This window comes from Neopsephotus bourkii, unplaced genomic scaffold, assembly GCF_033783945.1.
Source record: "Neopsephotus bourkii isolate Nb327-2 ecotype Australia unplaced genomic scaffold, CSIRO-AGI_Nbou_v1 NB_1630, whole genome shotgun sequence".
NCBI classification, from domain to species: Eukaryota; Metazoa; Chordata; class Aves; order Psittaciformes; family Psittacidae; genus Neopsephotus; species Neopsephotus bourkii.
This window is the reverse complement of record NW_026902105.1, coordinates 1447897-1469004: the sequence shown is the minus strand read 5'-3', so window position 1 is coordinate 1469004 and position 21108 is coordinate 1447897. Positions and strand designations below refer to the sequence as shown.

The 21108-nt window shown below is 36.8% G+C and overlaps 1 protein-coding gene across 11 annotated transcripts in view; it reads right to left on the bottom strand.

Moving 5' to 3' along the window:
- VPS13B (vacuolar protein sorting 13 homolog B) overlaps nucleotides 1-21108 on the bottom strand; it is a 436747-nt gene that overhangs the window by 326619 nt on the left and 89020 nt on the right. For all 11 annotated transcript variants that reach the window (XR_009728432.1, XM_061373228.1, XM_061373222.1 and 8 more), the window contains one exon: nucleotides 20490-20674. Coding sequence is in view for 10 of the 11 variants with exons in the window: in XM_061373228.1 (XP_061229212.1) it covers nucleotides 20490-20674 (185 nt within the window). In the remaining variant the exon portion in view is untranslated. The remainder of the gene's footprint in view (nucleotides 1-20489; nucleotides 20675-21108) is intronic.

Here is a 21108-nt window from a genome sequence, read left to right as displayed (position 1 = left end):
TTTATACGTGGATAATGGTTCTGGATACAAATAGTAGCTTTCCTTGCACATCATACCCATGCAAATGTAGAAAGGTTGCTTTACAACTCTTTACAATTGTAAGATACCATAGCAAACACAGTCTGCATATGCACCTTCCATAATCAAAAATCTCTTCTGACTCCTACTGTAAATTTCTCCTTTTACATCTCCTAGATAAGATGACAATCTTTCAGTGTTGACTTTTTTTCTCCTCAAGGCCTGAAAAAAAACCCAGTTGATTTTGTTTTATCTGCAGAAATCCCACCATATGAGATTGGCTAAGTGACAACTTGTAAAATGACCACCAAATAGTAGTAGCATATAAAAGAAAACACTTTACAGAAAGTTACTTGCCACTTCAAAATTGAGGACTAAGTCTTACCTACATGCTGACTACAGATACTTGCTTCATAAATTTTCACTGTAGGGATGTTATTAAAAGAAATTTCAGCTGGTTTACCTCTCAAGACTAATGCCCCAAGTATTTTTTGGCACAATGCTACAAGCATGTTACAGCATAGCAGAATGTAGAATTTCATCAACTTTGACATATTTGTGATTGAGGCAGTATGGACTTCAGTAGTACTAGACAAGGCACAAAGAATCCTATGCAATTTACATTAGTGGAGCACAAACAATAAGTGGGTATTAGTAATTATTTTTAACACACAAAGACTGCAAACAATCTTAACCTGCAAAATTATGCAACTTTTAGAAAGTAAAAGAAATAAACTGATGCCTTAAAACAAGAGCTTGAGATTACTGCAGAGCATAATAACAAGATCAGCTTAGACATTCATTCAACTCTAAGGTCTCTCTCTTGGGGCAATGCCATCATTCGCTCTGCCTTGAGTTGTCTCTAGTTCTCATGTGGGCACATTATAAGCCAGATAAATGGCTATACTGACTGAAAAACAACCCCTCCTCAGAAGGAGAAATTTCCAGCTGGATCTACAAAAGCTGAACTAACTGCTCACGTATCTGCCTGATCATTAGAAGGTGTGGGAAAACTGCTGTCAGGAGTGCAAAGGAGAATCACCTCTTAACACAGCAGTATGCTCCTGCATCAGCTAAAACTAATAGGAAATTGCATCCTTTGTAAGACAGTACAGGAGAGGTTTTAAAACCCTCTTAACCTCATGAAAATGCCTGCAATCAAAATCTGGCACCAAAACACTTCAACAGTGTATACAAGAAAAAACAAGTGCCAAAAGTTTAAAAAAGACTGTATCTTTGTAAGAGCTAGATCCAGGGTTTAGGTGTTTATTCCTTGAACCCTTAAAGCCTTCCATTAAGAGTATGACTAGACTGAAAAAAATAGTTTAAAAAAAAACTGGCTCAAACACACTATAACCATGGGGCTGAAGGGGGACAAAGCAAAACTCTGAATCCGTTATAAATGAAAGATGATAACTACCAAGAAAGAACACAAACTACTGCTTTGCTTCTGGAAAATGTACTTAATATCTTTCCTTACAAACCTAGAAAGTATTTGTTCTGAGCTACTGTCAAGCATCAGAGCCCTGTTGTACTTCTAGTGATTCTGAACTAGTGATTCTGAAGAGCAGCTATGAATGCCACCACTATATTAATATAATATTTAAATGTTAAGAACCATTATGGATTTACCATCATAGCAAATAAAAAAAAAATTACATCCAGAAGATACTATCACATATTAGTAAAGGATGTTTTGAATTTAAAGCACTTGAAGTCTAAGGATCTGGAATCAGGGAAGTGAAGAGACAGATGTGTGGGCAAGACTGACAAACTCAGGAGTTTCCACCTCGCATCCCTGCAAATAAATTAACTAGAAAAATATTAGAAATTAGTGCTCAGAAATTTTGGATTTGATTTTTTTTAAATTAAATGACAAAAATCAATAACATGCATTTTTTCAACAGGGTCCCTGTAAGTAATTACAGATCACATATGCTCAGAGGAAGCTCAGATGCTTTGGATTCTCAATTCTCCTGTTGACATAGCATGACACAAAGTCCCTGTTGAGTTGTGGGCTGCTATGATCCCTGCACATTTTCAGCATCCATACTTTTGAAGAGATACTCTTTCTATAAATTTGGTCTAAAATTCTTGTTCATATGTACATAATCTTCAATTTTACTTCAATGGATCCCATTAACCATATAATTCAAATCATACTTTGCAACTGCCCTATTACTATCATTTGACATTCTTACTAAATCATATATTTTGCAATATATAATGGTGAGAGGTATTTATTTCAACAGTTCTGTGAAAATGAGTATTTCACCTCTGAAAAGTTCTGAATACTAAAATAGAAAAGTATATTCAGTGTGTTTATAAATAAAATATTCATAATATCATGCAAATGCCACTAAACCAAACAGATGCACAGGCAGTCTTGAGTCAGGTAAGTGACATATTAGTATGAACAATCATAAAAAATGCATAAAGAGCAAGAAGCTTATTTAATGAAAAAACATAGAAATGTTTCCATATGTTTTATGAAGTATTCTTTACTCTTTAAATGAACACATTCAGATTTAGTCGCTGGCTTTGTTTCAGAGAAACCCCATCTGTACACTACATCGCTTACAGGCACATCTCAGTCATGCAATAGCTATGTCACAGCTCATATATCAAATAAAAATCACATTCAAGGCCACACAACCTTATATGCCCAAAGTCTTCCATTCTATTTAAAGTAATCCTAAGAGAGCTCTTATTGCACCTCACTGCTGATGTCACATGACTTTTGTTGGGAAACAGAGTCCTACAACTGAAATATCAAACAGTTCTTAACACAGATGAGAATGATCTAAAGGACAACTCTACTGTACTTAGATATACTGGAAGTCTTTTTTTTTTAATTATTTTTTACAAAGAGACGGGCATAGAACTAAAAGTATAAAAATAGTAGCACTGCACAACGTTATGTTGTACAGTGAAAAGCAGGATAAAACACAGGCAACTCACAGGAGGCTCAGGGAATTCCTCTGACACATTTAGATTCCAATGCTAGTAAAGCTGATCGCCCACATCAAGGACAGAAAGTGAAGAAGTCGCTACTTGACCTTCCCAACATCAAAGGTTTCAGTGCCAAGACAATCTCATTTCAAACCCAAGAGCAAGGATAACCGACAAGTGATAACCAATGGCAGTTTATAAACCCATTAACTTTTGTTGCAAGGAAACAGTACGAACAGCCATGTTAGAAATCTCTGAAATCATACAAACACAATTTATCTCTTCCACCCTTGAGCAAGCAGAACACACTGAGCAAGCAGAACGGTGCTGAAACTTTATCTACTTATCTACTTTTTTTCCTCTTTCTTATTATCAGAAAGTTTCCTTTGCCAGAGAGAAATTGTGCAAACCAGGAAAAATATCTCAGCTAGTCAGCTAAATACAAATGCCTCACAATTGAAAACCACTGAATTAACTGGAAACAACTGAAAAATCTTCAATTAAAAGGAGAGATGCATTCTTGCCACTGTCTAAAGTTACAAAATATCTCTGAATTACTGGAAATACAGATTCAATAGCTCTTGCCTGGTGACTTTCTAAGCTAAAGAATTTTTCCAGTAGCTTATGAAATGGCTGAGTCACTATATGAGAGTATGGTAGTTGTTTTGTTGGGTTTTTTTTATTTTAAAGATTACACTGAAGAATGACATGGCAATCATCAGGAATTCGTATTAGACCTACTTAACTTCAAGAAGTCACTTTTATGGGTTTTTTTCTAACAGCATTTAGTAACTTGTATTTAAAACAGCAAAGCAAAAGAAAGACAAGACAACTTCGATAACATGTCACAGGCAGCAAGCTTTGTAAACTTTAGGCATTGTAAGCCTGGATTCTCATAATACTGATGAAACATTGCATTTTTCAATCACTGCTCACTACAGATAAAGCTATAAAGTTAATATGCAACAAAATGAACAGAAGCCTCACATAAAGAAAACATATACACAAGATACAAATTCAATCTAAACCAATAGCAAAATATAAACTTCAGCTAGTACCAAAAGCTAACACAGGTCAACTGCATTAAACAGACACAGCCTGATCAAGAGGCCAGTTCTGAAATCAGCTGGCTCCAGTTAGAGATCTGAGGGAAATAACATTTCAAACAGAAAATAATTTGTGAAGCATCAAGTAACAGAGAATGAAAAGTAAAAGGAAAAAAGCCCTGTGATCATCCAGCCTCAGTTCTTTTAAAATGCAGGCCACACAATTCTTCTCCTGTGTTTTAAACAGCAGCATGCATCTATCAAACAAAAACCCTTGCAATCTCAGAAAGTTGCTGCAGTCATTAACTACTGTCAATATAAAAAAGCATCTTCTAGCTGGAATTTCTTTTGGCTGCCGGAATTTGTTACACTTCAATTTGCTAGACAGAAATGTTTTATTCTAAATACACGATGCAGATAACTGTCAGTAGACTTGCCTCTTACAAAGCAACTTTTACAGGTTTGCAAGTAATTTCTGTTGTGAATATCATTTCCCACTCCAAAGTCCACATAAGCCTAAATATCAGTGGCCTTTCAAATGCCAAAATGGTGGTTTGACCAACATTTGGAAGTCAAGCTGCTCTCTGAGGGAGGACAAAACAATGTACAGCACTAACCTGACATAAGCAACCTTGGAGCTGTTTCTCAGCATATGCTGGTTCTGTTCATATGCTTAAAATCACTGAAAGCCACGAAAAAAGGGCAAGGAATGAAAAGATATTCCCCACTTGAATACAAAGACTTACCCAAAAGAGTGTGCGTGTGTGTGTGTGTATGTGTGTATCTTTTATATAGGTAACAGTGAATTACAAAATTCTACATATTTGAACACTCCCATCTAAATAATAACTCAATGCCTTGTGAAAAGAACAAAGCATCCTGACTCTATGGCCAGCAAGTTTTTGAGCTCCCCCTGGTAAGCTTTGTCCAAACAGGGAAGCATCCATAAGAGCACTTAGGCTCTGAATTGTAAGTGGAACTGCACCAAGAAGTAATTTTCTAATTGACTAGAACAAAAAAGCTCTTTACTACCTCAATGAAATAGAAAATTACTTCTAAGGAGAGGGGAATATTTAAGAGTTTTACAAAAGTTTTACAGAAATGAAGGGCATATTTCCCTTTAGATTATAAGATGCTAGAAAGACGTCTACTGAGGTACTGAGTTCTGACTACAACTTACTAAACAGTGTATTCTTAATGACAAAAAGTTTCTAAACAGCAATAAAGTGAAGTCAGAGTTGGCTAAAAAGAAAACAACTACACTCTAGTTAATGGTGCTATTTTACCTATTTTTCACTATTTTTACCTATAAACACATTCTGCTCATTTTTCATTATCACTTTGGTCTTTCCTTTTTTCTTTTCTTATATCAAGTCTTTTCAATATCCTGCCACCTTGAACAATTTTTTCTTTCTGCCATTCTTCAAAATGTTTTCAAACTGACTCCTGCAGTATTTCTGTGATTTATCAGAAGCTTATACTTTCTTAGATGAAGTGTGGACTGGAATTCCAAATAGGTATTCAGGCAAATACTGAGGCTGGCACATTAAAGCTTCAAGTTTCACTGGTCTTTGCAATAGAAATTGTTATTCCACACACAAATTTGACTGCATTACAGCAACTAAGAATTTCAAGAGAACACTAAAGAAAACCTCACCAAAAACTAATTAATACACAGATAACCATGTCATTTTGAAAGCCTAAGAACAAAGCCACCTGATGCAATTAAAACAGTCCCATGCTCATCCTGGAAGGATTTGTACTGTTAGACAGGTTCCAGAAAAGACCAGGCAGTATTATAGAAACATATGACAATCTTCATAACTCAGATGAGCATCAGAATATAACAAGGAGGGAAATATACAAATCTAGCTCTCTATGAATTCATCCATTTTACTTGTTCGTGTGCTTCAAGGTATTGTTATGAAGTCTGCAGCTTCTTTTCTGCAGCCCAGTCTTCTCATCAAAAGCTACCATAGCAAATATAGCATATGACTGAATGCTTAACAGATGAATATTAGAAAAAAATATGTGGCAGTGTTCAAGGTCAGGTTGGATGGGGCTTTAAGAAACCTGGTCTAGTGGAAGGTGTCCCTGCCCATGGCATGTGGGCTGGAACTGGATGATCCTGCAGGTCCCTTCCAACCCAAACCAATCTGTGCTTCTGTGAACTGTATTTATTTATTCATCTCACAACCATACATGTAGACTTTACAGTGCTTCCTGCAATGCCTTAATAACTGATCACCAGCTCCTTCTCTTGATCATTTTCCCCTCCAGTTTTTAAGTTAGAACAGCTCTTCACTGACATCATTTAAAAAAAAAAAAAATCCCTAAAGGTTTATATTCAAAGTCAGACAAATCATTCAAATTAAGATAAAAAAGGAACTGGAAGGGCATGAGCTGGGAAGACTGAGATCATAACAACAGTTTGTTCAGTACTAGTCCCTTTTTCAGCTTTTTTTTCTCTGTATTGAGGAAATACTCTGTAGATGCAAGGGTAGTTTTTCAAGCCCTTGTGCAAATTTACAGAAGGCAAATTTTATGAATTAAAGAAGCAGTTGTTCTTTTTGCTGAATATGGTAGAGGTACTATCTTGGTGATAAGCACAAATCTGCTGGCAAGCTGTGTTTCATTGATAACATATGGGATACTGCAACATATGAATGGATAGCATCATAAAAGTGATCCCACTGGGAAAGTAGCCTGGACACGAAGTACACATCAAAGCAAGTTTTATAAAAAGCTCTCTTGAAAGACAGAAGATCAAGTGCTTAGCACTTCGGTGATCACAACCACCTCATCTAAGCTCAGTGGACGGAATACAGAGTTAGCTTATGAAACCAGAAGCTATGAGAGCTATAGCAAGATGCAATCATATGAGCTTTCAACAGAACCACAAATGCTGGGATGTCAGTGCCTCAAATGTTTGCTGTAAAGCTTACAGTCAGTCTAAAAAGAGTAGACAAATATCTATGAACTCCTAATGCTTCTGAAGTGATCTGGTTTGTTGGCACAAACAGTATATTTTTAGATGCAATTTCCTATGAGCATGCCCAGAATAGTGCAGTTCATCCTTCTGAACTCTACCTTATCTTCGTTGTAACACAATTTAACAGCATTTGAAAAGCTACTGAATACATACAGAAACTGTATTCTTTAGAAGATAGTGGGACTTCAAAACAATCTGGAAAAAGACTTAAGTATAACAGCTATCTAACAGGTGTTTTACACTGCGTAAATTTAGAACTGTGTACCCTACAATTCTAAACTTGCCAGTCAGTCAGGCATTTACTGCTAAGAGTGTACCAAGCACATGACTGTAACTACTTAAACAGCAAGTATTCACTGTTAAGCACTCATTCAAAAATTGCATTTAAGCCCCGGGATAAAAATAATCCCTGTTCCCGATTCCTTGTTTTGTTAACAGATCATACCAAAAGAACCCTGCACTTTGGTACATTTTGGATGGAAGGAGAGACTGTTAACTTCTGGCAGGCACAGCTACCACTTGTCTCCATTCTACTGGGTAAAAATGGACTGACTTCTGGTATCAAGTCACAACAGACTCATGTGATGTCCAAAGCCTCTGAAAAACATCTATTTTATTTCTAAGTCTAGTCATCCTTTGGAAGTGCAGAAGTTTGAAACCTTATCCTTTACCAAGTAAAACCCTAACTCAATTTCTTACTTAAACTCCTCCTGTTGCTGAACTCACAGCAGATGGATGGCTGACTAATTCTTCATAGTGGTAATAAATCTGAAGGTACTCAGAAAAGAGAATAAGTCTGCATCCCCAAATTTAGTTGGGGTCTGGATTTCTCAGATGGCATGCTGACATATATGTTAAAGGGGAGCAACAAAATTTAACATATTCCTTTGACGGTCAAAATATCAGACAATACAAAGTCAGAAAGCTGAATGGACCCAGTTATCACACAGAGGGGTATAACTACACTTAGAGGATGGGTTTTTGCTATCTAAACTGAAAGATGTCATACAGCTTCTGAGTACAATCCACTGAGAGCACACTAAATAGGCTGATGCAGAGATAACAGGGAAGGGATTTTTCAGGATTTTGAGAAGATAGTAAAAAGATAAGAAAAACATTACAGAACATATATCAAAATGAAAATCTCAAGGACTCCTTGACTTCCTAAAATGGTAAGTTGCAGCAGCTCATTAAGTGAGCACAGAAACTTTTCATGGTCAGCTTGTAGTAAAATGTGACTAGTTTATTAGTAGTTTTACATGTTATTACTTTCCTTTAGAAACTTTTAGTTAGCAATTTCAGTTACTAAAATATCTAGTTTAAGATTTCTTTGCTACATCATAAATCTGAGATTACATACAAGAGAACAAAAAGACAGCAGAGATAAGAAAAAAGTAGTTGGCACAAAGCTGCTGTATTCAGCTGTGATATGTTATTCAAGCAAGGTAAAAACAAGACATCTAACAGCAGAAGGGAACTCAAAAGTTTCTGCAGAGGTGCAAGAATACAACACTAGGTTCTATGATTCTTGCATCTTCCTCAGAATCATCCAGTATTCACTTTTCAGAAAAGATAGAGCCAGAGAATATACTCCTACTAAGGTGAGAATTCATATGGAAGAACCAAATGTTTCTTAACAAGACCAGATGCCTCAGAGCAATGAAGCTTTTCTTATTCCAATAGCAGGTAGAGAAAAACCATGTCCACATCTTAAATAGAAAAAGTTGAAAAATTACTGCAATTTTTTTTTTAAAGAACAGACAAACAAACAAAAAAAAAACACCTTACCACCTTTTTATCAGTCTAGACTTAAAGCATTTCTGTAACACTACCCAAGAGCTGCATTTCCAATTTGGTGACCTTCTATGATGGGACTACAGAACTGATGGACGGTGGTAGAGCAGTTGATGTCATCTACTTGGACTTGTGCAAAGCGTTCGACACCATCCAAATCAACATCCTTGTCTCTAAATTGGAGAGACATCAATTTGATGGATGGACCACTCAGTGGATAAAGAACTGGCTGGATGGCCGCACACAAAGAGTTGTGGTCAATGGCTCAATGTCCAGCTGGAGGCCAGTAACGAGTGGTGTCCCTCAGGGATCGGTGTTGGGACCGGTCTTCCTCAACATCTTCGTCGCTGACATGGACAGTGGGATTGAGTGCACCCTCAGCAAGTTTGCCGATGACACCAAGCTGTGTGGTTCGGTTGATACACTCGAGGGAAGGAATGCCATCCAGAGGGACCTTGACACGCTTGTGAGGTGGACAGATGCCAACCTCATGAAGTTTAACCATGCCAAGTGCAAGGTCCTACACCTGGGTCGGAGCAATCCCAGGCACAGCTACAGGCTGGGCAGAGAAGAGATTCAGAGCAGCCCTGCGGATAAGGACTTGGGGGTGCTGGTCGATGAGAAAATGAACATGAGCCAGCAGTGTGCGCTTGCAGCCCAGAAAGCCAACCGTATCCTGGGCTGCATCAAAAGGAGTGTGACCAGCAGGTCGAAGGAGGTGATCCTGCCCCATTATTCTGCTCTCGTGAGACCTCACCTGGAGTATTGTGTGCAGTTCTGGTGTCCTCAACATAAGAAGGACATGGATCTGTTGGAACAAGTCCAGAGGAGGGCCACGAGGATGATCAGGGGACTGGAGCACATCTTGTATGAAGATAGGCTGAGAAAGTTGGGGCTGTTCAGCCTGGAGAACAGAAGGCTGCGTGGAGACCTCATAGCAGCCTTCCAGTATCTGAAGGGGGCCTATAGGGATGCTGGGGATGGACTCTTCATTAGGGACTGTAGTGAGGCCTTGGGTGATATGGTTTAGAGCGAGGTGTCCCTGCCCATGGCAGGGGGGTTGGAACTTGATGATCTTAAGGTCCTTTCCAACCCTAACTATTCTATGATTCTATGATTGTATCTCATCTTAATTTCTGTATTTTCAATATAGCTACTCCACATACCCTGCGATAATCGGGGGGGGGGGGGGCCCCCAGTGTGTACAAAAATCCCCAGAATAAGCATCTTTAATGAAAAAAACATTTGAAGCTACACCAAAGCAACAGTTTTACCCTCCATACCTAACTGATCAGATCCCTTGCTGTTTATTAAAGCAGAAAAACAGCCAAATCAAAATGAGAAAGGAAAAAAAATCAAAACAAAAGACCATTAAAGCAGGTTGAACATCCAGGGATGTGACATAAAAACAGTGAAAGGAGGAAAATCACGATCATGAATGAGATGCAGCAACAAATGAGGGTGTAAAGACAGGAGAAATCAGCATAAGAAGGTGCTATATCTGGATTTATTTACCATGTTGCCCTCAAAACAAAAGGGGGAGAGGGGGAAGCAAAAAATAAGGATGAAAAGGGGAAAAACAGTGAAAATGTAAACCACACATTTGTTTTGATGTGTATCCATACCAGCCTTATGATATAATCATAACAGAAAAACTAAGCTGAGACTGGGGACTATGCTTATTTAGATGATCTCCAACTAAACCAAAGGTGGTTTTGGAAACAGCTCTGATTACTTTCCCTGAATCGACAGCAGCCCTGGTTGCAAAGCATGTTTTGGAGTATGTTAAGCAGATGTAGGAGCTCTTTATTCTGCATAAGATAAATCTCCCAAAATTCAAGACGTGTGGTTATACATAGAATTATGACATCTCTTTAGAATTCAAGCTTTTAATTAACATACCACATAGAATGGCACATATCTTTATTAATGTAAAAAAAACCTACATAACAGTACTGCAAAGTAAGGAGTGCTTTCCTACAATAGTGCCACACTTCAAAGCAAGATCAAAGCAGTTCCATCTGCTGTGCCATATTTAATTTTCCTATAATGCTTCACACAAACAGAAGGGACATTCACTGAACACTGTTAAATAATAACATAACAGAACACCTCCCTTTCTTCCTTTATTCCTCCGTAATTCCAAAAGCAAAAGCAAAATTGTAAAATATTAATTTAAAAATTTTCTTGCATATTATTGCTTCCTGAGATTCAAATATTTCATTAACTTTGTCTGCCTTATTGTTAGTACCTTTTTAATATTCCTATTTATTTCTACCACTGGTAGAATTTTTCTCCAAAAGAACTGCACACCTTTAGGGACATAATGGTACCTAAAAAAATCATGGTCAAAGCACCACTCTAATTGTCAGCTAGTGTTGTCCAGTAAAAATTCACTTTCTGTTCTGACCATTACTTTATTAGATGTACCTTGCATTAATTTTATTGTATGAGGTGGGCTATATATGTAGGAGAAACATTATTCTTTACTGCAACGGTCACAATAATCATTCCTCAGTCTGCATTTGAACAGCTTAACAGCTTAATCTCCCACGATATATACTGGAAAATATACTTTCCTTGACTATCCATGCAATTACAAAGTAGGATTTGAATCTATAATCTCTAGTCTTAAAATAATCATATGTAGCTTTTTACAAAGCCTGATTTAATATAATAATAAATCATATGGAGGCATCATACTAGCAATTGCTATCGCAGTATTTAATACTCTGGAAATTTTCTATGGCAGGAAAACCATTAGTACCTATCATCTTACCTTGTCACAACAACCAAAAGGCTCCCACAAATGGAAAGTAATGTTACAGCATACTAGTATTTCGTAAACTATTTGCATTGTAGGCACTGTTATGAGTTTTCAGCAACAGTCCAATACTTGGAATCTGCCACATGATTTGAACTTATTTCAGCTTCTAGCTGATCAAGGCTACATACATTATGCAAACTCACTACTCAAGATCATCCTTCAATACTGCATGTTTGCAAACAGAGAACATGCTTCTACTGTATTTAATAGTGTTTAATAGTAAATAGCAACTACAAAAGCCTGAGAACAGAAAATTGTGAACAAAACCCTGTAACAGGCAGTTTTAACACCTCACAACAGGTTTGTATTCATTTTAAGATGAAAGGAGGTCCATGAAACCATAAACAGAAAATATTATACAATTACTAGATATAAATTATTGATCATTTCTTCCTGTTGTATCACCTGCATGCATTTTCATTTCCCTCTCAGAATATCTCACTATATAAAGTGATTTAATATCTTACAGAGGAGGATTCCTTAATCTGAATAGGAAAAGGAGAGATGCTGAGTTCTGAAATTTCCACAACTGTCAAACTACCAGAGTGATGGTATCGGAAGTATTTGATGTCATAAATTAGTACGCTTCCTAATTAAACAACAGCGAGACTGAGTTTATATTATACATACTTATAGCATCAAAGCTCAGGTTATATCTAGTAGGCCTGAGAACCAGAACAGGAAACAGATCCCAGAGCATCATCACTGAGTTTTAAATAGCTTGGACTCCTCTGTTATAATTCTGTTCTAATGCTTAAAAAGGTAATAACCCGCAGTAATACACTGGCCATACTAGCGACCTTCCTATATGTACAAGAAGATTGTGATGAAGACGCAGCTAGGCTGTTCACAGTGGTGCATAGCAGGATGATGAAAGAAAATGGTCGTACTGAAACAAAAAAGGTTCTGCTGGGATAGGAGGAAAAGTTTTTTCACCACTGGAACAGTCAAGCAAGGCTACAGGTGGCACAGAGAGGCAAGGTATTTTTACTCTTGGAGATTTCAAAGTCTGGATGAATAAAGCCCTAAGGAACGTGGCCTGATCCATGACTGCAGCAAAAGATGAGACTAGAGATTTCCTACTGTCCTTCCAACTTGAATTTTCTGATGACGTTATTATTTTTTGTCAGGACCAAAGAAAAAGTTTCCGTTTGCTCTTCTGAAAGGCACTGTTCAGCTAATGGTAACATGACTGGGGTCAATACTTCTCTTGCAGGACCTCTGCAGGCACATTCTTCTTAAAACAGACACCAAAAAAAAAAAACATGACCTTCTCATTCACATTCTACTCTTATATTAGCAACCACTGGTGGCTTCCTGGTTTACCCTAAATTTGACAGCAACTTCTCTGGGTCATCCCCCAGAAAAGAATATTTCCTTCTGTTATCTGAAGCTTTTTATCATGTCTGCTCTACGCTCTTCTCGTATTTTGCAGCTCCTATCATGCAGCAGATTCACGACTTATTTCTTCCCAACTGTCTTAACACTGAATTCCAGTAGTTTAGCCTCAACATGCTCTGCTGCTTAGAAAAGAAGCTACCAGCTCAACCTCCCTGTGGAGTTTTTCACCTGATACAGTACATGGCAGCTAGAACAAGGTAAAAAGGCAGCCCACCTCCCTGCTGTCCAAACACACCTTTCTTAATGCAGCAAGAAGTAACATAAAGCTAACAGCTGAACAAACTAAACAGGTGCTCTCAGTCACAGCTTCCATTGCTATTTGTGCAAATAAACTACAGGCTCTGGAGGAAGGGGACTATTTATAGCTCTAGGCTTAGGTGTCTTGTTTTTTGTAGGCCACCAACATACCCAACAAGAGTTCCCTGTTAATTTCAACATAGACACTGGACTGAGCTCTCCTGCAGTTCTGGAACACAGTTCAACTTAAGAAGCTTACATATGTATATGTACTTTTATAGATCTCATGTATCGCTTTCACAACCTATGGATTTTTTTTAGCTTTTCATTTTCTCTGTGATTCTGCTGTTGACTCTCAGTATACATCCACTTTCAACACAACAAACATTTTAGAAGTCTCAAGTGGATTCTTACATACATTAGATTCTTCAGCATGATGTCACAAATCAGAATCAAGCTCGTGTGAATGCTCTAAGTATGCCTACCACCATTCTTTCATCAGAATGCTGTATGTTTCAATTTCAAACCTTAATAGTATATACTAATTTAACCAGAAAAAATAAAAAGGCAATTCTAATGACTGGTTTACATGCCTACTTCACATGTTAGTTCCTCATTTCAGGCCACTACAGAATCATTACTTCAAGCAGAGGATTTACTAAGAAGCTACTCAACAAGCTGAACTCCACAGATTACATCTCAAAGAGATGATATGTCCCGCCAATCCCATGTTCAGTGTCAGTTCATGACTTAAGAATATAACTGAAAATGTTTACAAGAAGAGGAGATAAAGGATTCTACACAACTATATTGAGTTCAAATAATTAAGGGCCAAATTGTGACTAGATCACTTATCCACAGTCTTTTTCCACCTGAAATTAGAGCTGATAATCTATCAGACTTCCAAAGACATTTACAATGCATAAAAATAAATTTATTTACACACTGCATTTAGAATCCTACCTGAAGGCCAAGGACACATGTGGATACAATCACCCATGCAAGACAGTAAACTGTTGTCATGGTTTAAGCCCAGCTGGTAACTCAGAACCAGAAAGTCCAAAACACAGTACTGCACCAGCCACTAAGGAGGAGAAAAAACTACTACTGCTGAACCCAGGACAACTCTTTACACTGTGCAAGTCTCATACAGCTCTGTGTCCTGCCACTCTCCAGCAATTACTTAACAGAATACACTCTCACACTTTGATTTTAATCAGAAAGTTTAAGTAGAAATGAACGCAAAACCTGGCTATATTACATGGAAGAGAGATTAATGCCAATATGCTGCAAGGAAATGACTACAGTTTAACAACCTGCATTATCACCAGCTTCAAAATGTTGGGCTTTTGGTGGGTTTTGTGTTTGGGGGTTTCATGGCCAGGGAGCAGGTAAGAGGAAAAAAAAGATAGTTTTTAAAACAGTGGTATTAGAAAGGCAAGTCACTTATTTCAGTTTTTTTCCTAAGTGGTTAAAAAAACTATGCAACAGCTCCACAACCCTTTTTTATATGTACACCTGGGAAGAATACTGAATCCTGTTACTTTCCTCAGCGTTACCCTGATGTGGTTTAGACCAGATGTTTAAATGTTACAGTATGTACATTTTCTTCTCTTCTTCCAAGGCAAAAGCAAAATAAGAGGAATATTTGACTTCACTCCACAAGAGACCTATTTAATAGTTTGGCGGTTATGTAAGTAAAGGTAGCTTGGCTAAGTCAATGTTGACGACATACAGAACGACATGATCCTAATGAGTTGGAAAATATTGGCTCTCATGAGATTCAACCAGATGCTACTGCGCTGAGAAAGCTACTGTATTATTGAATTTCATTTTTATGAGGTAAAATTTATTATTCAACCATTAAGGTATCCCACATGAAATCTTGCATAAAATAGTTTTACAGTTACTTTCTGGAAAGTAGATTTTCTTTTAACTTTAAGACATCATTTACATGAGGGATTCAAATGCCTATTTGATCACCTTCAATAGAGAAATGTAAGGTCTGCAAGCAATTTTCCCCAAAATACCAGATTAATGGAACCGAACTGTCAACAAAATAATGAACTACCTGAATAGGACAAGGAAAAAGTGGTAGCAAGTTCCAGTTTTTCAGAGTAAACTAAAGCCATGTGTGACTGTGTATATGTTTTCTTGGCTGGCTGAAATGGTTAGGAACTGAGCGCTTCAGGTACCTACTAACAAATAATGAAAAAATATACAGTAAAGTTATTCCATGTGATTAACTACACTCAACCTTTGGAAGACCTTAACTGGCACTATTGTTCTAAAATTTTGGTATTTTGTGCACTTATTTTTGAAAAATAAAGGACAATAATAATTGTAAAAGGATTTTATAAACATCAGTGCATCCAATATATCAACTTGCAAAAATGTAGAAAGCATAATGCATTTCAGATTCACATTTATTTCCACATTTTTAGTGGATGAAATGCAGAATCAGGATGCTTCAAACATGTGCAATCATAAGAACTAACATATAATTGAACTGACATGGAACCTACTGTTGTGGTTGTATACCAAAAGGATTATAAAATGAAACCACAACACAAACATAAGTTTCCAAAGAGCTCTGTGTGAGCTTTTGTTCTTTTTTTTCTATATGTAATGCATTATCAAAAACTTACTAATGCCTTTTTCTTCACTCATGAAACAGAGCAAGGAGTTGTTTGCAGCTGTTTTATTTATCCATTTCTTATTTTGCATTTTATCACCTTGTATTCCTATCTACTATTTTAAATTTTCTATTGCTTTTGTTCTTGCATAACATCTATTTTAGGCAGCATTATTCTTTCTTGTACTTTTAATGTTAAAGGCTATTCATTCAAGTAATAAGTTCCATGGTTTACACTTACATAAAGTTTTTTACTGTCTTGGCTTCTCTGAACCCCAAAAATACCAGTTGACATTTGAAAACATCTTTTGCCATGCAGACACTTAAAACTATGGCTTACAAAAGTGTTACCGTGTCACTCCAATGAAGAGTTAGGTGCTTTCAAAAACCCCATTAAGTCATTACCTGTATTTTTGAATTCCAAATCAGTCATAATTAAAAATGTGTTCTTAGCAAAATTAAACAGCCTCAAGCTAAGGCAGGCATAATATTTAAGCTTACAATAAGTATCTAGTGCAAACCCATATAACCTTCTTGAAATACTCATATAATGAGTTCTTCACAAATTCTGATCTCAATTAGCTGCTCTCAGTACCATACTGATCTTTCTACTGTTGTTTTAAGATAACAGACCTTACTGATACGTATGACAAACACAAACTTTAAGTAGAACAGGCACTTCATTCTTAAATTCTGTCAGAAACCAAACACACACAACTTCCTTCTGAGACTTCAAAACTTATTTTTTCAGACAGCCTGCCTCTGGACAAGTTAATCAAAAGAGAAAGTCTCAGATCACGATGAAGGCAGCAAGTCTAATAACCAGCAAAACTATGAATTATTTGACGACAGGGGTTTTGTCCTAGTAGAAAAAGGTTTCTGAAGAGCAGGGGGAGGAAGGTAGGTGAGGAACACAAGTCTGCTAATCTTGAAGCATTTTGCCCTCCTGGTATTCCATTTATTCCCAACAAGAATTTGTACAGGAAAGAGACTGAGTTTGTTCTGAATCCCTACACCATCTTCAGCATAAAATAGTTCCAAAAAACATTTCTGCTCCAGACAAAAGACAAAACCATAGGACAGAGCCCCACATACTAGCTATAAATCCTGTTTCTGGAGCTGCACAGTGCAGAGCCCCCTTTTTAAACTACGTCCAGAGAAAATCTTTCAGGAGTTACCCAGCAGACAGGTTCCCAAAAAGGCCTATTCATACCTTATGATACTCTCCACAACATGTCAAAGGGCCAACAGTCATGTGTTCTTCTGTGATGTTCTCTCTTTTTCCTGCAACTCCTGTATCTGTACTTGTATCAAATTTTGGCTTTCTTATCTTTTACTGCTTTTCTACTTTGACTCTCTCTGCCTGTTTCTCTCTCGCTTTGTCTTCCCTTGCATATCTCTTTCCTTTTTTTTTTCTTTTTTCTTTCCTTTGCATTTTTTCTTTTTATTTTTTCCCTAATTCACCTGTTCTTTCCCTACAGCATGTCTTATCTTATATTGTAAAGCACAGTTTCAGTGATGGATTTTTAAAACTGGAGACGGCTGTGTTGGAAAAAGCCTAAAACTAGGGAAAATAATTCCTGCTAAAAAAAATGAAAATCTATGCTGAGAAGATGCAAAGGGTTGTGGTATCACTTTTGAGTCAAGCAATACTAAATCAATGCTATGGAGACACACCACCCCCAGAAGCACCTGACACGAAGCAGCAATAGAGCCATAGGGAGCTTAGCAATAACTGTTTTGGACCATTAAGTCTCTTCAGTCACCACACAAAAAGTGGCAATACAGACAGAGGCAGCTGAGAAACATGTAGGCTATGTAAACAAATGACAAACACATCTGAGATGACCTACGTACAAGGAGTTAGACTATAGAAGAAAAACCTGACATCTCAGTACATTTTCAAAATTGCATCAGGAATGGCAATGCATAACTAGAACATTTCTATAGGAGGGCACAGTTTGTTCACAAAGGACAAAAAAGAATGGTAGTGTGCTGTGTATGAAGAATGTATAAAATCCTGTGATCCAGACGTTAGGAAGGCAAGGTTGCTGGAAATCTCTGGCTAACAGCAGACCATTAAAAACAGAAAGACAAACTACACAACCCATTTCTTCTTCTTTTTTCTGTTCTTGAGAATAATGTCATGTCTGGGCAGGGCTTTCTTAATTATTTTTAACAGAGACATAATAATCTAGATCATGAAATAGCTGTCCTGCTATATTTCTAATTAGTTTGAAAGATGTTTTTTGGAAGTTCGAAAATATAAAGCTGGAAGATAACTTGGGCAACAGTACTCATGAAACACACAGTTTCTGATATTTGTAACAGCAGAATAAAGCAATGAATTTCAAGAAAGATCCCACAGAAAATAGGATAAAGTGAAGGTAAGGAGATCTTTAATCCTATTGTTAATTTTTCCTGCAAAAATACTAGTTTCATAGGAACAAATATCAGAAAAAGCTAAGGAACAAAGTGAAAGAGCTATAAAAGAAAATAAAGCAAATATATTAATACTTGGATTATTTGTACAAAACTGATTAAAGAAACAACATCCACAACACAACAGGATCAAAAGCTATTTTCTTTATTGCTGTGCATAGCTATGCTGTGCACAAGCTATGATCAGAAGGAAAACACAGTACCAGTGATAGAAAGATAGCTATTCCTGTGAGGTATTAGGGAAAAGGTCATCTCTACACCCACAAAAATGCTCAGAGAGACAAAGGCAGGAGGGGGAGCCCAAATAAAACTCTGCTAGGCTACTCCCAGGCCCATCACAGGAGCCTTCAGCCCATCAAAGGCTGCACAGGGCCATGCAATGGCAAGAGGAAACCCAAATCAAGGACTCCTGAGGAACATTAATCAGCTGTTGATTTATGCTGGAGAAACTATGCTGGATATTAGTAAAAGAGTATCAGTGATTAACACATGTGCCTTGTTCACAGAAAAGTTCCTTGTTGACTACTTTTTTATTGTTTTTTAGTGAAGTAACTATGAGGATAAAGAAAGTTGAAATTCCGAATTACCTGTAGAATTACAGTCAGGTTATTTTAGAAGCTTATACACATACATAATATTGTTAAGGTGATACTAAGTACAAGGACGATTTTCAACAAGGCATGGTATTAAGTTTTATACAACGATAGTTTTATGGAAAGAACAAAGCTAAGAATTAAGACTTAACGGTAGACAGCAATCATTTCATAGCCATGAACTAAAAGCTACCTTCACTAGTTTATGTGGAGTGCAAGGACAGAAGTGTAAAATTTACCAGGTCAAGAATTAAGCCATAAACAAAAGAAGATCAAAATATGTGTACTGTACTGTTCATTTACTTTAAAATATGTGCTCCAGATTTCTATTCTGCTGATACACTGCTTCCATGGTTGTATCACAGGTCATTGTACTGAAGGACTGAAACATGTCAAATGATGGAACGGGTCAGTTTGGAACTGTGCAAACCCTAGGACCATGTGAAATTATCAAATGACTGTATTTCCACATTTCTCTGAAGTGTGGATTGTAAACCTGCTACCTTCAGAAGCACCATTACTTGAAAATTAGAACATGACAATCTCATCCTTCGGTGACCCACACAATCTAGGAATGAAGAGAATCAGTGACTTTTGGGAAAGAAGGAAAAACTAGGCATTTAAAACAGTTATTCCAAGGGTTACACACCTAGAAATATAACAGGTTTTTTTTCACCATTAAATCAATACAGATTTGACTTGAAAAAACAAGTAGATTGAAAAAGAAAAATAGGACTGAGAAAAACAACTGATAAAATGTTCCAGTAGTAGTCTAACCTACTATTCTGCTTCAAGTCGTGATTTACTACATCTGAAACAATCTTCTAACACATTCTCCAAGACTGATAATGAAATTCCAAATGATCTCAATTATTCTTGTTGTTTATTCATGACAGATAAACAATAATGGGTCTAAATTATTCTAGCCTACACAGAAATATTAAAAAATAAGTATTATATTCTTCTGGATGATCTTTATGCTCTTGAAGACTACAGTAAGGTGGTCAAAATCCTGAATTTACTCTACAAATCCATAGGTATCTTGCAAAAGTATGACAGCAACAAATTTCATTATTTATATCACCATCATCATTGAGATTTCGATATCTTCAGCCGTTTCACAACAGTTCAGTAACATTTATTTACGAAACTGGATGAGAAACACCTGCAGCCCTTTAAAAAATTCAGTGTATACCATTGATTAATAAAGCCCTTAATAATCCAGCTTCATCTTTGAATGATCTGAAGTTACAACATTGCACCATATAAGGCAGCAAGGGTGGATGTTTCAGATGAGGGAAGCATGGAAAAATTATCCTATATGGGAAAATTAAATACATCCAGTGGTTGGTGCCAAGGAGTGAAGTTTGGTGGCTTAGCTTACATCCTGAATTTTAAGCATAAGCTATAAATACCATATATATACAAAAAACATTCTGTCTGTTAACTACTGCAAGTAAAAGCATGGATTTAAAGGATATAGTAGTATGCACATTCACTAGCAGTGCTCTGTGCAATAATAAATACTTAACCAAATGCATCACATATTTACCTGAAGTTCGGAAAACCTCACTCAGTAAAGCTTCATTTACCACCACCGAACTGACATTTCCAACAGGATGACACCAGCTCTGATAAACAGTTTGAAGCAGAAGGGTTTGAGCTCTAGTTGCTTTAAGCGTCAAATTAGGAAGCTCAAATATGCATTCTCTCAGCGGGACATGAGCTCGCTTGGTCCTGATTGAAATATTAAGAGAAACAAAAGGAAAATCATTACTGTGATGCATAAAAGCAACAATTTAAAAACTTAGTCATAAAATACCAGACTACAAGCAGTCAGTTTGTTAGGTTGGAGCTGCGCCCCTGTTAAATTTCTCCTAAAACCTAATTCTACTAATACTGAAATTTACCCTAAACAGGACTTCCGTTACATGATTTAACTTTGCATCTCTCTCCAAAACATGAAAGGGAAAAAAATAACATATTTTTATCTAATTATCTCCTGGGCTTATAATATTTAACAAAAGCAATTCCAGATGCTCACACAAAAGTAAGAGCTACTCATAAAATCATGCAGTTATTAAAAACACAGAAGAAATCTGTTCAAAAATTGAATTTTCTGAATTTTTTTGTTTAAAAGCTTACAGTGAATCACTAAATTAGATATGTTC